Source organism: Phoca vitulina, unplaced genomic scaffold (genome assembly GCF_004348235.1).
Source record: "Phoca vitulina isolate PV1807 unplaced genomic scaffold, GSC_HSeal_1.0 scaffold14, whole genome shotgun sequence".
Taxonomy (NCBI): domain Eukaryota; kingdom Metazoa; phylum Chordata; class Mammalia; order Carnivora; family Phocidae; genus Phoca; species Phoca vitulina.
In genome coordinates this window covers 19,338,120-19,352,173 of record NW_022589717.1, presented here as the reverse complement: position 1 = coordinate 19,352,173, position 14,054 = coordinate 19,338,120, and the positions used below count along the sequence as shown (strand labels likewise).

Below are 14,054 nucleotides of genomic sequence, written 5' to 3'. Positions count from 1 at the left end.
CATTTATCACATGCCTACTGTGCACTAAGCAGTACGAGTTTGTGAGAAAACAAAATAAGCTCCTCATGGAGCTTCAAATCTCAGTTATTTCCAAGGGAGTTACAAAATAAGCAAATATATATATATATATATATATATATATATATATATATATATATATATATATAATATGTCATATGGTGATAAGTGCCAATAGAGAAAAATACAACAGGATAAGAAATAGAGAATAGCAGAGTATATAGATGGGGCAGCATGCTCATAAAGGATGTTCTAGTAGCTATCTCTGATGAGGTGACATTAATGCTTTTGTTCAGCCACATCTCTCCCAGGCTCTTCTCTGCTCTTTGCTGAAAAGTGACCCGAAATTCCTTCATGCTTTGTCCATACAGTACTTGGACTTCCTTTTCTGCCTTGACTCATTCTCATTTCATCACTCATTGACGTATCATCAGAGCTTTCGCCACAAATAGTATTTTCACCTGACGTCCTTCTCCTGATAATTTAGTCTCATGTTCTTCTGGCTTTAGGTGATTTGGTGTCTCTAAGCCAGCTCTGTGAGTTTCAAGTTAGTTCATTGGGTTTATCCTTGCTAACATGCAGGCATCTCCCACTTTAGAACTGAGTTGTATTTTCAATGTTTGCCCTTGAGTTTTTTTGAAACAATTCTAAATTGAAAAGGAGGAGAAAAATTTGGACCTGAAGCTTGTCTTTCTTATGCTTTACAATTGCTAAGTGTGGTTGCAGCCTTTCGTGTATGAAATAACCGCACACTTTTCACTGAAAAGACCCAATTGTCCTCAGACCCCTGAAGTCCAGGCTCTCATTCTAGTGCAGCCCTACAACAGACCCATGAAGAGAGAATGCTCTGGAAGATGTAGTGTTGACTTCTTGTAGAGTGTTACAGTGTGTTAAGCAGCAATGGCCTAGATGATATGGGTTTGATATTTTCATGTTTACTTCTTGACCTTGAGGGGAGCATGAGTGTGGTATACCATAATATTTTGACTTTTAAATCAGAAGCAGCCCAGAATGTTAAAAAGAGATGAAAGATTTGTATCCTGGAAAAGAAAAACCAATTTAGAGTTTTATTGTTTACCTTATGAGTCAAAGAGTGTAGAAAGGAGATATTCGTAGATAGTCAACAGCCAGTATGATAGGTTTAAAAAGCAATTTTAGAAAATGTAACAGAATAAGTACCTTTCTGTTTTGTGTATTGGAATGAAGTTGTCCCATGCTAGCATAGAAATAACAAAGGAAACAAATGCTTTTAAACATTGCTGTGATGGGGGGGAAATATAGCATTTCTATTTATAACTTGTACAGAGTCCCACATAAAAATAGCTCCAACTAACAGATTTGCTCATATCTGGAATACAAAGTTGTTGCTGCCAGTGACTTGAGGAATTCTAATAAGAACGACGACAGCCTTGGTAAATATTGAAAGTTTATCCTCTTTTCTTCTATCCCAGTTTTCATAAGGGAAGAAAATTAGTTCGCAGAAAAGTCCTGGCTTCGGTATTACACATTTCGTTATTTTCCAGGCTACTGGTCTCTCCGTTTTTAATGAAAAGGATACATTTGCACCCCTGGACCTCACCCCACGAGAAGGCTCTATTATTGTATCTCTGTCAGTGATGATTGTATCTCTGCAAGTGAAATATTTCTCAGGCTCATGGAGTCGACATTTCATTCTTCTAATTTTGTATGATTGGTGTGACAGCAAAAATATTAAGGACTTCTGAAGTTAATGAAAACCATTTTTTCTTATTTTCAGCGAAGTTTCCTGGGCTATGCCAGTTTTCAAGTGGGGGAGCTACTGAAGTCGAAGGAGCAGCTGCTAGTCCTGAGCCTGAGGTGGGTCTTTGCAGAAATGCTTTAAAGTGAACAGCCGATGATACTCACTGAAGGATGGCGGGGCTTGAAAGTCCCAGTTCTTGCAGATGTTTAGATGTCAGCTCTCAAATGGCTCATGTTCTCCACGGCAGCAAGTTATAGAGAAACAGCAATTATTCAAGTTCACATTGAAGTTCATGTTTCACATTGTCAAAGGTTATCATTCTGTATGGGAAAAAAAATTACATGATCGGTAAACTGATGAAATTCTTTGATAGTCAGAATAGAAATGATGAGCACGTTATTAAATAATTTTTCTATTCTTATTAAAATGACTTTCTAAGTCAAGTAAGCTTCTAGGTTGGAACTATGTTTGTTAGTGGCAATATTGCAAATTTATGATAATAGAGGGTAAGTTGATTATTGTCTTTTTTTAAGTTTATTTTGTTGCTATCCTATGAAATATAAAACATAAGTTAAAACAGACTCATATTGAAGCAGGCAGTAGATCAGAGGTAATTTTGAGTATGAGTACAATTTGTTTTGATATAGACCAGACAACAATCTTTAGGAAGTTACATAGTATTTTAAGGCAAAGAAGAGTGTTAAATAGAATAAACTTTTTTTTTTTAAAACTTCATTATACATTCTAAACAATAGTATGCTGTTTTCTAAGTGTATAATAACTCCCATAATTATGTACACATAATATATACCTTGCAATATTTGTATGGTATAAACAAATGTAAAAATTGTATAGGACACTACTTGGAAATCTCAAGACGTTCTTCTTTTGATGAAACATAGAGACCACTCCCAGGGAAGAGACAGTGTCTTAAGTGCTTGCGCTCTGCCTTGCCCCGGCAAGGACCCACTTGCAACCAATTTATTTCAGTAAAGATGCTGTGGCTTATGCTGGAATCTATACTGTGGGCTGTCTCCTTTTCTGATTTTTCCTGATCCTTACAGTTTTGCATTTTGACTTAGGGGAGTACAAAGTAATTTAAAGTAGCTCATATTCATACAGAAAAATAAGTGTTGATGGGTTCTAATGAGGCCATTATTTTCACTCTCTGCTATGTCTCTTAAATATCTGTTATTTTGTTGTTGTTGTTGTTGTTAAATTTTATTTGGGAAGACATTTTAAAATCTTCACAGCTTTGTGGTGTTGTTCCCAATAAAGTTTTGCTGTGGTGATGTTCAGCTTGAAGTTTGTGTGGATCAGCTAAAAAGTCTAGCTAGCAATGTCACAGATCCTCTAGAAAATATGTGTTAGTGCCCTAGCGTGGTGGTGAGGCCTGACCAGAGTATCCCTGGATTCATGATATGTGATGTCAAGCATTAAGTTAATTTAGGACCCCTAGCAGGCCATGTGTTTTCTAGATAAGATGCATAGCACTTCATTCCTCCTCTTGCTGACTCGCATGGATTCTGTCATAACTGCCGTTAACATCAGCACAACACTGTACCTTTAGACACTACCTTTGAAACAGAAATCAGGGGACCATGAATTCTTAGTGAAATGAAGATTAGTAAACACATAGAATATCTTAGTGATAGAACAGGAACAGAAGGGTCAAGTTTAGAGTACTACCTCTGTAAGCAAAAAAGGAATATAATCAATACATATTTCCACTTTTGATCTTAATACCTCTGCCTAATACTCATTTGATTTTGATTGTATAAAAGGAAAACAAGTTTAGCAACAAAGAATTTAGTTTTCTAGAGGCAATAATTTTTAAAAAAAACTAATTTTGAAATGGCTAGGTTATTATTCTTTCCCTCCCTTTTCATGCTTTGCCAAATTTGTGAATATCTCTCCCCGTGAACTAGACACATTATAGACTTACCATAGCCTTTTGATTTCTGACACTTCATGTTTTTTACTTCAGATGTAATTCATCTTCTTTCCCCTGGCTTGTGAGTCTCTGAGGTACTGTGCTGGAAGAACATTAGGTTAGGGATAAGAGTATTTTTTTTTTTTTTTTGCTTGTTTGTTTTGTTTTGTTTTAATATCACTTTGCACTGACAATATTTGCATTTTGTTCCTTTTAGATTCCAGTCATTATTTTTTAAAAGGTTTATTTATTTATTTCAGAGACAGAGAGAGCGCAGGGGTGGACAGAGGGAGAGGGAGGGAAGGAATCTCAAGTGGACTCCCCACTGAGCACGGAGCCCCACGCAGCTTAGTCTCATGATCCTGAGATCATGACCTGAGCCAAAATCAAGAGTCAGATGCTTAGCCGACTGAGCCACCCAGGCGCCCCATCCAGTCATTTTTAAAACAATAGAATTCTCAGATTTCTGTGAAACAAATTCACAGAAATAGGGTACATTTGTACAAACATTCTCTGATGGTAAGCTTCCCAAAAATCTATGTAGTTTTGTATTCACCATCCCTTTGAGTTGTTTCTTATCAGATAATTCCAATTCCAAAACTCTCAAACTAACTCCACAGAGCACCACAGTTTCATGTGGCTACTATGTCATTTGTGCTTTGAACTGGAATTTTTTAACAGAATTTGGAATTGAATTCTTTTTTCCCACAGAAAATTGAAAGGAGCAAGAAGTGTGCATCTTATTTATAGATTTAGACTCAAATTTCATGAAATATCATATAGTCCATTTTTTAAGTTACTGAATAAATTTTATTTGCGTGTATTAGAGAAAAAATACCTCCAAAACACAAAGTGGTGCCTACTCATATATATTAACTCATCTTCCTTTAAATATGTAGTTACTAAATTACTGTCTGAGTGCTCTAGCATCCCAGCTGGACTTGATATCTTTATTTAGTACTAACCCTCTTACTTTTGTATTATATTTACTTTGTTTTGCTAGTCTGCATTTGGTTGTTCCTGTCTCCTCTGACTTCTTTTAGATCTGCATTGTATTTTCTGTTCTTGTTCTCTAATTCATTGCCACATCGTCCTGACTTTCATACTACAGTGTAAACAAGCTAAGGTCCTTGTAAAGAGGATTACAAATGTAGGCGTGAAAGACAGTGGGTAATCTTATAACAGTAATAATAATAATAAAAAGAAGAAGAAGGAGAAGAAGAAGGTTCTACGTGCTTTATGCTCGGGTAAGTATATTAGAGATATTGCCTCATCAACCCTTATCAGATTAGTCTGTGGTGCTATTCTTTTTGCCACTTTATAAATTAAGAAAGTGAGATATAAAAAGCAGTTAAGTGATTTACACAAAGTTACAGTGCTCATAAATGGGAAAGCCAAGGTACAGAGCCACACATTTCTGACTGCAGAGCCTGTGCTCTTAGTGACCTGCTTCTTGTCTCCTTTGACAAAGGAGAAAACCGAGAACTTGTTAAAATGTATCACACATCATGTGACTTAGGTAATGGAGGAACAAAGCAAGGACTCAGGTGCAGAACCACCTGTTCACGGTTTCTCCCACTTCGGTTTCACTGCAGTGCCTCATCTTACAGTGAGTGAAGACAGAATGAGTGTCAGCATGCCGTGAAGAACACAGACAGATTAGCCATGATGGCAGAAAGTGGGAGCCAGCCTGCCTGGTTAAGGGAGAGACTGAAGGAAACCCATGGAATCTATTCTCACCCCAGAAGCTTGGCATCCTCAGGCCCCAAACCTGGGTTGCTGTTCAAGTACCTGACGGTCATTTGCCCTGCTAATCTTATCTGAATGTCTTAGGACCACGCAAGCAGAAATTTGGAACATCATAATCCTGTTTCATGATTTAATAAAAGAATGGAGAGATTAGCTCTGTCTCTGGGAATGGTACTAGCAGTCGGGAAAAATTACGTTGCTCTTAAAGTATTCAAACAACCACAAAGGCAGAAATAAAGGGGGAAGGGTAAAACTTCTTTTTTAGGAAATCCTTCTCAGAAGAATTGAGACAGATGGATGTGTTTTGATCTTGTCTCTGTTGCATATGAGCTTCATTGCATATCTCCTTGAAGTTTAGGCTACGTTCGGTGCTCATTCATTCAGCAAGCACTTATGAAGAACTTTTCATATGCTAACTACAGTGATAGTTAATATTTTGCAGTTGATGTTACTAATAACACTATTAATGAAAAAAATCTCATTATTTATTGAGCATCTACTAGCATGCAAAGGAAGTATTAAGTGCTCTTCATGCATGATCTTCAATCTATGCAACATTATCATTCCTGTGTTACAGCAACTTGTCTATGATCCTGCAGCCGCTAACTGTACAAGTAAGATTAGAATCCAATTTGGTTTGACTCCAGAGCTTGTTCTGTTTTATTTCCCTGCCTCGTAGGAAGCTAATGATCTAATAGAATCTTTGTTTCCTTCTCTAGTTTATATTCTGTCCTTTGGAGAGTTTCAGGGGCCTCATTTCTTTTTTCTTAGTGCTTTATCTTAAAATTCAATTTCATATGCCCATGACATAGTAGAGGTTCAGTAATTACTTGCTGGAATTTTGATTCATGATGATGACTTTCTTATATTTGTATGGATGCTTAAATGTAAACCAAGTACCATTGCTTTCTGAATGGCATCCACCTAAAGTAGTGCATATAATGCAGCCAAAGCATTAGAGTATATCTGAGACAAGTAACTTTCAGAGTAACAGTGAGGGATAGATTGTAATATGCTTGAAAAGTTGAAAACCTTATTTAGAATTTACTATTTCAGGGTAGGCCACTTTACCTTGTCACAGAAACTTTGAATAGAGCACTTAACGAGTGTTCTATTATTTCTTCTGTAATCTTTTGCATGTAACCCCTCCAAGTTAAACAAACATTTATATAATTTAATCAGAATGGATGTGACAAAATATTCTTCAATTTATTCATAAAAGAAAATTTGTTTTCATTTATTACTTCTGCCACATTTACAGTAGTGCTGTCATGTAACATAAAACATTAGACTCCCATGATCCTAAATAGACATATGGTGTTATGTTTTATAATATCCAGATGTGTGGGAGAGGCTATGAAATAAATGAACAATAGACGCCTACTGTTTGTCCTTCAATTTCCCTGTTTTAAGTAACATTTATAAGTGTATATATTTATGCACATATAAATATGTCATAGATTATGTAGATGGGTATGTGTTTGTGCATCTATATTATTTTAGGATTATTTTGCTTTCTCACAAACCAGGATTACTTTTTTTCCCACTGTTGTCAAATATATGTGCTTAGATAAAGTAAGTTCGAAATTATGAAGTCTTTAGATTTTTAGTTTTTTGTGTTTTGCTTAATTTAACCTTCTTAAACACACACACACACACACACACAGATGCTCATTTCAATTTTTTTCTAAAAGTAAGAAAACAATAAAAGAAACAAACACATATTTTTAATTTAATCTCCCAAAGGCATGCTCTTAGCTTGAGAGCTGGAAGTAATGATAAGGAGGGGTTCCTTGGGCTATGACACACAGTTTTCTACGTAAGCATACTCAGAGTGATAAAAAGATGAAATTGTCACGAACTTCTCACAGGTTGGGAGCCTACGCATGTTCTTTAGCCCACAGGGCAATGGATCAGAATGTTTGTTACTGAAATGCATGAATACATATGAACCTCCATAGTCCTTGTGATGAACAGTGGCCACAGATTGACAGAAGAGTTTTAAAGGATAAATTTCTTTTTCATTTCAAATGCAATTAAATTTTCATAGAGTTTGCATTTCCTATCACTGCTCCTTTCCTCTATGCAAATAATAGTTATGCAAGTCTTCTTAATTTAAGCACCAGATTATAGTCTTTAAACTTATATGTATGATGAATACTTCTTTAATGACATCTTTTCTTATCAATATTTATTTGAACTTCAGAAGGATTTAAAAAAATTACAGCCAAATATTTTAATAGTCACGTATATTTTGAATATATTTTGTTCTCTTTTAAAAGTCTTCCAATTAGCTTTTTTAGGTATCAGAAAGTAGGATTGCAGCAGAAAGTTCTGATGGTTCCACAACACTAATTCTTATGTATGTCTAAAACATTTTTTTAAAGATTTTATTTATTTATTTGACAGAGAGAGAGACAGCGAGACAGGGAACACAAGCAGGGGAGTGGGAGAGGGAGAAGCAGGCTTCCCGCAAAGCAGGGAGCCCGATGTGGGACTCGATCCCAGGACCCTGGGATCATGACCTGAGCCGAAGGCAGACGCTTAACAACTGAGCCACCCAGGCGCCCCTGTCTGAAACATTTTGTATATTAAATAAGGACAATAGACCTTGGCAGCTGAAAAAAAAAAAAAACAACCTCTTTGAGAGGGAATAGCGTATCTGTGATTATTATAAAACAGAATAGTAGTATACTTTATTGAATGCACCAGTGGAAAAGTCAGAAGATAAAGATGGCATGTAAAAGCTACTTCATTGATGCTTTTGCATAGAATTTACTAAAAATGTACATTATAAACCCTGAGAGCAATGCATAAGAACTCTGCATTTTTTTCTTTGGGAGTGAGCAAGCAGGAAAACATGCAAGTCAGTAGCAAATGCACACTCATGATTGATCCAGATGCACATGTAAGGGGAGAGCCTTGTATCTACGGAGTGTCTCCTTCACTGTTTTTGGCATGACCCAAGTGAAGAAAACAGAAAACGCCTCAGATTCTGACAGACTCTGACCTTGGAAACGTGCAGGAAGAGGTAACTGACACTATTTCAGCTTTATGATGGATTAAGTATGTCACATGTCTTATCTTACCCAGTCTTCTAATAACATTGCCTGAAAGGTGATATATTCCTGCTGTACTAAGAGGTCAACTGAGGAACACGGTTTGACTTCCTTTCGGTCACGCAGCTGGGACAGGATGGAAAATGGAGACCAAGAGAGAAGTGTCTTTGGTATTATATATATTTTGTTTAGAATCTTAAAATTAAATAATTTTTGAGAACAGAAGAGATCTGGGCACTTCAGCTTCTCTATAGACCCCTTTAGCAACAGGGAGTGCAAACATCTTTCCCATTTTCAGACAGGTGAGTGTCAGAAAAGTGTTCCTTTCTTATCTCGAATTTGATGTCCTGGCCTTGGCCCCCACTCTCCTTCATGGAGTTTAGGAGAACAAGCTTCATGCCTTTTCGCTATGATCACATTTGAAAGCAGCTCTTGTCCAACTTTAAATCGTCTCTCCTTTTTTTCTGAGGAAGGAATGTGATGTAGTAGAAAGAACAGCAGGCTTTTATGCCGGACTTGGGTTCAAGTCCCAGCTTTGCCACCAGCTGTGTCACCCGAGGCATATTGCCTGCTCTCTGTACCATCTGTTCATAGAGATAGTAATGGCCTCCCTCCTAGGGTAATTCTGAGCAATTAATAAATGTAGTAAAGTTCTTTGCACTGCTTCGCATTAGAGAAAAGCACTCTATCAATATTGTTATCCTTGCTTCTTGCATTAAACTTACTAATTCCCTCAACCGTAACTCAATGTTTGCTTCGTTTGCTTGTTTAGTTTGTTGAAGTTCTTTTTTCATTTTTTTTTAAGATTTATTTATTATTTGAGAGAGAGAGAGAGAGAGCGAAAGGGAGAGGGGAGAGGGGCAGAGGGAGAGAACCTCCAGCAGACTCTCCACTGAGCATGGAGCCCCACACGGGGCTCGATCCTGTGACCCCCAAGATCAGGACCTAAGCCAAAGCCAAGAGTCAGACACTCAACTGACTGAGCCACCCAGACACCCCTGAAGTTCTTTCTTAAAATGTAACATCCACAGTTCTCTAAAATGGTCAGTGGCAGAGGCGTCAATTTAACCATTGATCCAAATGTATTATTTTTATTATCTGAGAAATAGATACCTGAAACCTAAATTCTGGCTTTAACCCCTCTAACATCAGATATGGCTTCTTATCAGGTGGCAGATACCAGCAAGAGGCATATGGAGAGCAGTTTGGTCAAAACAGAAACAGAGTTGGCCAAAAAATTAAATTTTTTTTTTTTTTTTACTTAAAACTTTTAACAAGATAGCATTGAAATCAGGACCGAAATTCATGAATATAACCCAGTATGTCAATTGCTGTTAGAGTTTACTGATGCATTTTATTCCTGAATATATCATAAACTGTCCACAGAGGTAAATTCAAGTGACATTTCTCAGGACCAGACTTGAGAATAAAGAGAGACATCGAACACAGAAGTAGGGACATTTGCTTCTCCTACTGATTATGTATCAATGTCCTTTGGGGACACAATTGCCTAAAATTATCATGAGCCACTTTCTAATTACTGTTAAATTTATATCAATTTAGTATAAAATCAGAATATGTAAACTGTACACATATCATGCAATCAGAACAGTGGAGAAGTAGAAAGAGTAGGTGATTTAGAGACATATCTGAATCCATACATACCCGAATCTGGCTCTCTGGCTCTTCTCTTGCTTAGCAGGATGGTGGAGTACTCTGACGTCAGTGTGTGAGCTCATCTGTGGAATGGGGACAACATAGTTCCCATCGCACAGGGTTGTGGTGAGGTTCACAAGACTTACTAATGTGAGATGTTTACAACAGGGCCTGACACAAAGTAAGTGCTCAATAAATGTGACCTGTAATTTTTATTTATTTTTTATTGATTAGCTTGCCTAGCCTCAGGTTTTGTCGTGTTTTGTTTTTGCGGATGAGGAGTAGACATATTGTACAGAGCCTATCAAACAGTATCTGATGCAAAGCAGGTGCAAATCATGCTCATCACCTATTATTAAAATTATCGCTATTGTTATTTGGCATTTTATTCAACTAGACCGTCTTTCATTTATAATTTAAATGGCTCTGCAGTCATATATTCTGCATTTTTCTTTATGTTCCTAATCCATTTTCATGAAGCTGTAGGTATGACCATGGAAACCACTTAGCACTTTCTTAGTTTGCATTATTCAAAAGATGTCATATTCATCAGATTGCAAATTAGAGTTTTCAGTCACCGAAGGGACAGCACATACTTAGAGCACACTTTAATAGCTTCTCAATTTGTATAGAAAAGCCTGAAATCATTCCTTTTTTAAAATGCAAATCACATAAAGTTAATATCTGTACACAAAGACCTACCTGCTTAAGAAGTTTGAGAGCTAATTTAACTTTGAAGATAATTTGCAGGAATGATTAGGCCTGCAAGGAATTATATTTGACCTGAAAATTTGGTATTGGATTTGCCCATATTTACCAAAGTCACTTTCTTCATTATCACCCTGCATTTCTGCTAATCTGGACACATTTATATCAGCTTTTACCAAACTGTTTTTTTTGAATACCAGTATCCCTTCAGTTATTCATATATGTTCTTTAAATGAAGGAGTTTTATATCAAATAAGTTTGAAAATGCTATACTAAAAAAATGAAGAGGGTTACTTCCCTGGAGGACTTCGCAGTGCCTTCATTAGTCCTCAAGGCCCTTTGAGGCTCTCCGAAGACAGATGTTGCCCACAGCTTTCCCAAACTAATCTGAACACAAGGAGCTTCCTTCATGGAACACCTATTAACAGTTTATCAGCTGCTGTGTTCCAAGAAACACAGCTGCATAATTTAGAAAATGCTGATTTCGAACAAGAACAACCAAGTATTTTCCAGAGAAATACATGTATGACTGTCTATATGTATTACCCACTTTTTCCCCACCATAAGCCTGTTTTCTAACACATACATCTATAGGCAGGCATGTGGTCTTCATCCACATGAACACTCACTCTTACACACACGTTCCCCACCCCTGCACATCATGCTGCTTTATAACATGCCATTACCCACCCCTCCTTCTCCCCATCCCTCACCCCTGGTCCATAAGCATCACCAACCCTGTGGCATTTCACATTCATGCCATGAGCTGTGTAGACACCGGTTTGTGAAATTTGTACAGAACTATGGGAAAGAAGTGACAAAATACATGCTGTCTCTTTTATGTTCATCAACGGATTTATTTTCAGCTTGCATAAGCAGACATACACTTATTTTCACAATTACCTAATATTATAACGACCCCAAACTGAACTTTGTTCTTTCCCTGAAAGCTGCGCTTTTTGGTGCTTTTCCTTTCTTGGCTAAATTAAGAACCATCAGATACCCTCAAGGTAGCAGAAGCTAGAAATCTCAGCATCTTTTCTCAAGTCATCCTTTCTAAAATTCTTATCTGATTATGCTATTTTCCTGCTTTAAAAGTTATATTTCTTCCTGTACCCCCCATACGTGAGCATGTATATGAACTTGGTGTGCAAAAACCTCAACCAAGATATACAAGATAGTAAGTCTGCTTCAGCCTCATCTGCAACCACGCACGTTACCCTTGACACTGATCACCACTTCCTCTGTCATTTATACTGGCTTGTGCACACTTTACACTTTGCAAAGGTAGAGTCCGAATCCCCGTATTTCTCTGGAACCCCTCTTCTCGGGGTTTTGAGCTCAGTTTCACCTCGGCCAAACAGAGCACAACAATGTTTGTATGGTGTGTGTGTGTAGATGGTGCGCCTTAGATTCTTTCCCACACTGATAACCAATTATGTTCCTCCATTTTGGGGTATCTCTTATGCAAGGAATAAGTCTTACCCAAGCAGAATACCCTGGTATTCCCCAAATACCAGCTCATTGGGAACTTAGAAACAATAGTCTCCAGGCATGTCAGTGAAAAGTTCTGGTCACCACCCCCCACCCAGGCTTCTCAGTTTCCTATGACTGAATGATGATCAGGCTTTTGAGTGGGTGCCTGAAGAAGTAGGTCAAAACGCATCACCCTCCCAGCTAACAGAGGCTTCATGATTACTGGAAAGTCGCCATCGTAAATTGTATTTCCAGTGAGGTTTGACTTTGCTGTTCTATTTATACATTGTCAGTTCTACTTTATACATCAGTGAGCTGTGTTGAGGTACCATCCCTGAGGGAATATAGAAAGTTACCTGCCCTGGGGCTCCTGGGTGGCTTGGTCGGTTAAGCATCGGACTCTTTTTTTTTTTTTTAAGATTTTTTTTATTGTTATGTTAATCCCCATACATTACATCATTAGTTTTAGATGTAGTGTTCCATGATTCATTGTGCATAACACCCAGTGCTCCATGCAGAACGTGCCCTCCTCAATACCCATCACCAGGCTAACCAATCCTACCACCCCCCTCCCCTCTAGAACCCTCAGTTTGTTTTTCAGAGTCCATCATCTCTCATAGTTCGTCTACCCCTCTGATTTCCCCCCCTTCATTCTTCCCCTCCTGCTATCTTCTTCTTCTTCTTTTTTTTTTTCTTAACATATATTGCATTATTTGTTTCAGAGGTACAGATCTGAGATTCAACAGTCTTGCACAAATCACAGCGCTTACCAGAGCACATACCCTCCCCAGTGTCTATCACCCAGTCACCCCATCCCTCCCACCCCACCCCCCACTCCAGCAACCCTCAGTTTGTTTCCTGAGATTAAGAATTCCTCATATCAGTGAGGTCATATGATACATGTCTTTCTCTGTTTGACTTATTTTGCTCAGCATAATACCCTCCAGTTCCATCCACGTCGTTGCAAATGGCAAGATCTCATTCCTTTTGATGGCTGCGTAATATTCCATTGTAGATATATACCACATCTTCTTTATCCATTCATCTGTCGATGGACATCTTGGCTCTTTCCACAGTTTGGCTATTGTGGACATTGCTGCTATAAACATCGGGGTGCACGTACCCTTTCGGATCCCTACTTTGTATCTTTGGGGTAAATACCCAGTAGTGCAATTGCTGGATCATATGGTAGCTCTATTTTCAACTTTTTGAGGAACCTCCATATTGTTTTCCAGAGTGGCTGCACCAGCTTGCATTCCCACCGACAGTGTAGGAGGGTTCCCCTTTCTCCGCATCCCCGCCAACATCTGTCATTTCCTGACTTGTTCATTTTAGCCATTCTGACTGGTGTGAGGTGGTATCTCATTGAGGTTTTGATTTGGATTTCCCTGATGCCGAGCGATATTGAGCTCTTTTTCATGTGTCTGTTGGACATTTGGATGTCTTCTTTGGAAAAATGTCTGTTCATGCCTTCTGCCCATTTCTTGATTGGATTCTTTGTTCTTTGGGTGTTGAGTTTGATAAGTTCTTTATAGATTTTGGATGCTACCCCTTTATCTGATATGTCATTTGCAAATATTTTCTCCCATTCTGTCGGTTGTCTTTTGGTTTTGTTGACTGTTTCCTTTGCTTTGCAAAAGCTTTTTATCTTGATGAAGTCCCAATAGTTCATTTTTGCCCTTGCTTCCCTTGCCTTTGGCGATGTTTCTAGGAAGAAGTTGCTGCGGCTGAGGTC

General features: G+C 37.9%; 1 protein-coding gene across 8 annotated transcripts in view; it reads left to right on the top strand.

Annotated features, from left to right (window-relative positions):
- INPP4B (inositol polyphosphate-4-phosphatase type II B) overlaps window positions 1-14,054 on the top strand; it is a 797,414-nt gene that overhangs the window by 529,473 nt on the left and 253,887 nt on the right. For 7 of the 8 annotated variants that reach the window (XM_032412907.1, XM_032412905.1, XM_032412906.1 and 4 more), the window contains one exon: window positions 1,775-1,854. In XM_032412907.1, the coding sequence (XP_032268798.1) occupies window positions 1,775-1,854 (80 nt within the window). Of the gene's footprint in view, window positions 1-1,030; window positions 1,431-1,774; window positions 1,855-14,054 lie in introns of those variants that run through there. The other variant, XM_032412909.1, reaches the window with a different exon arrangement.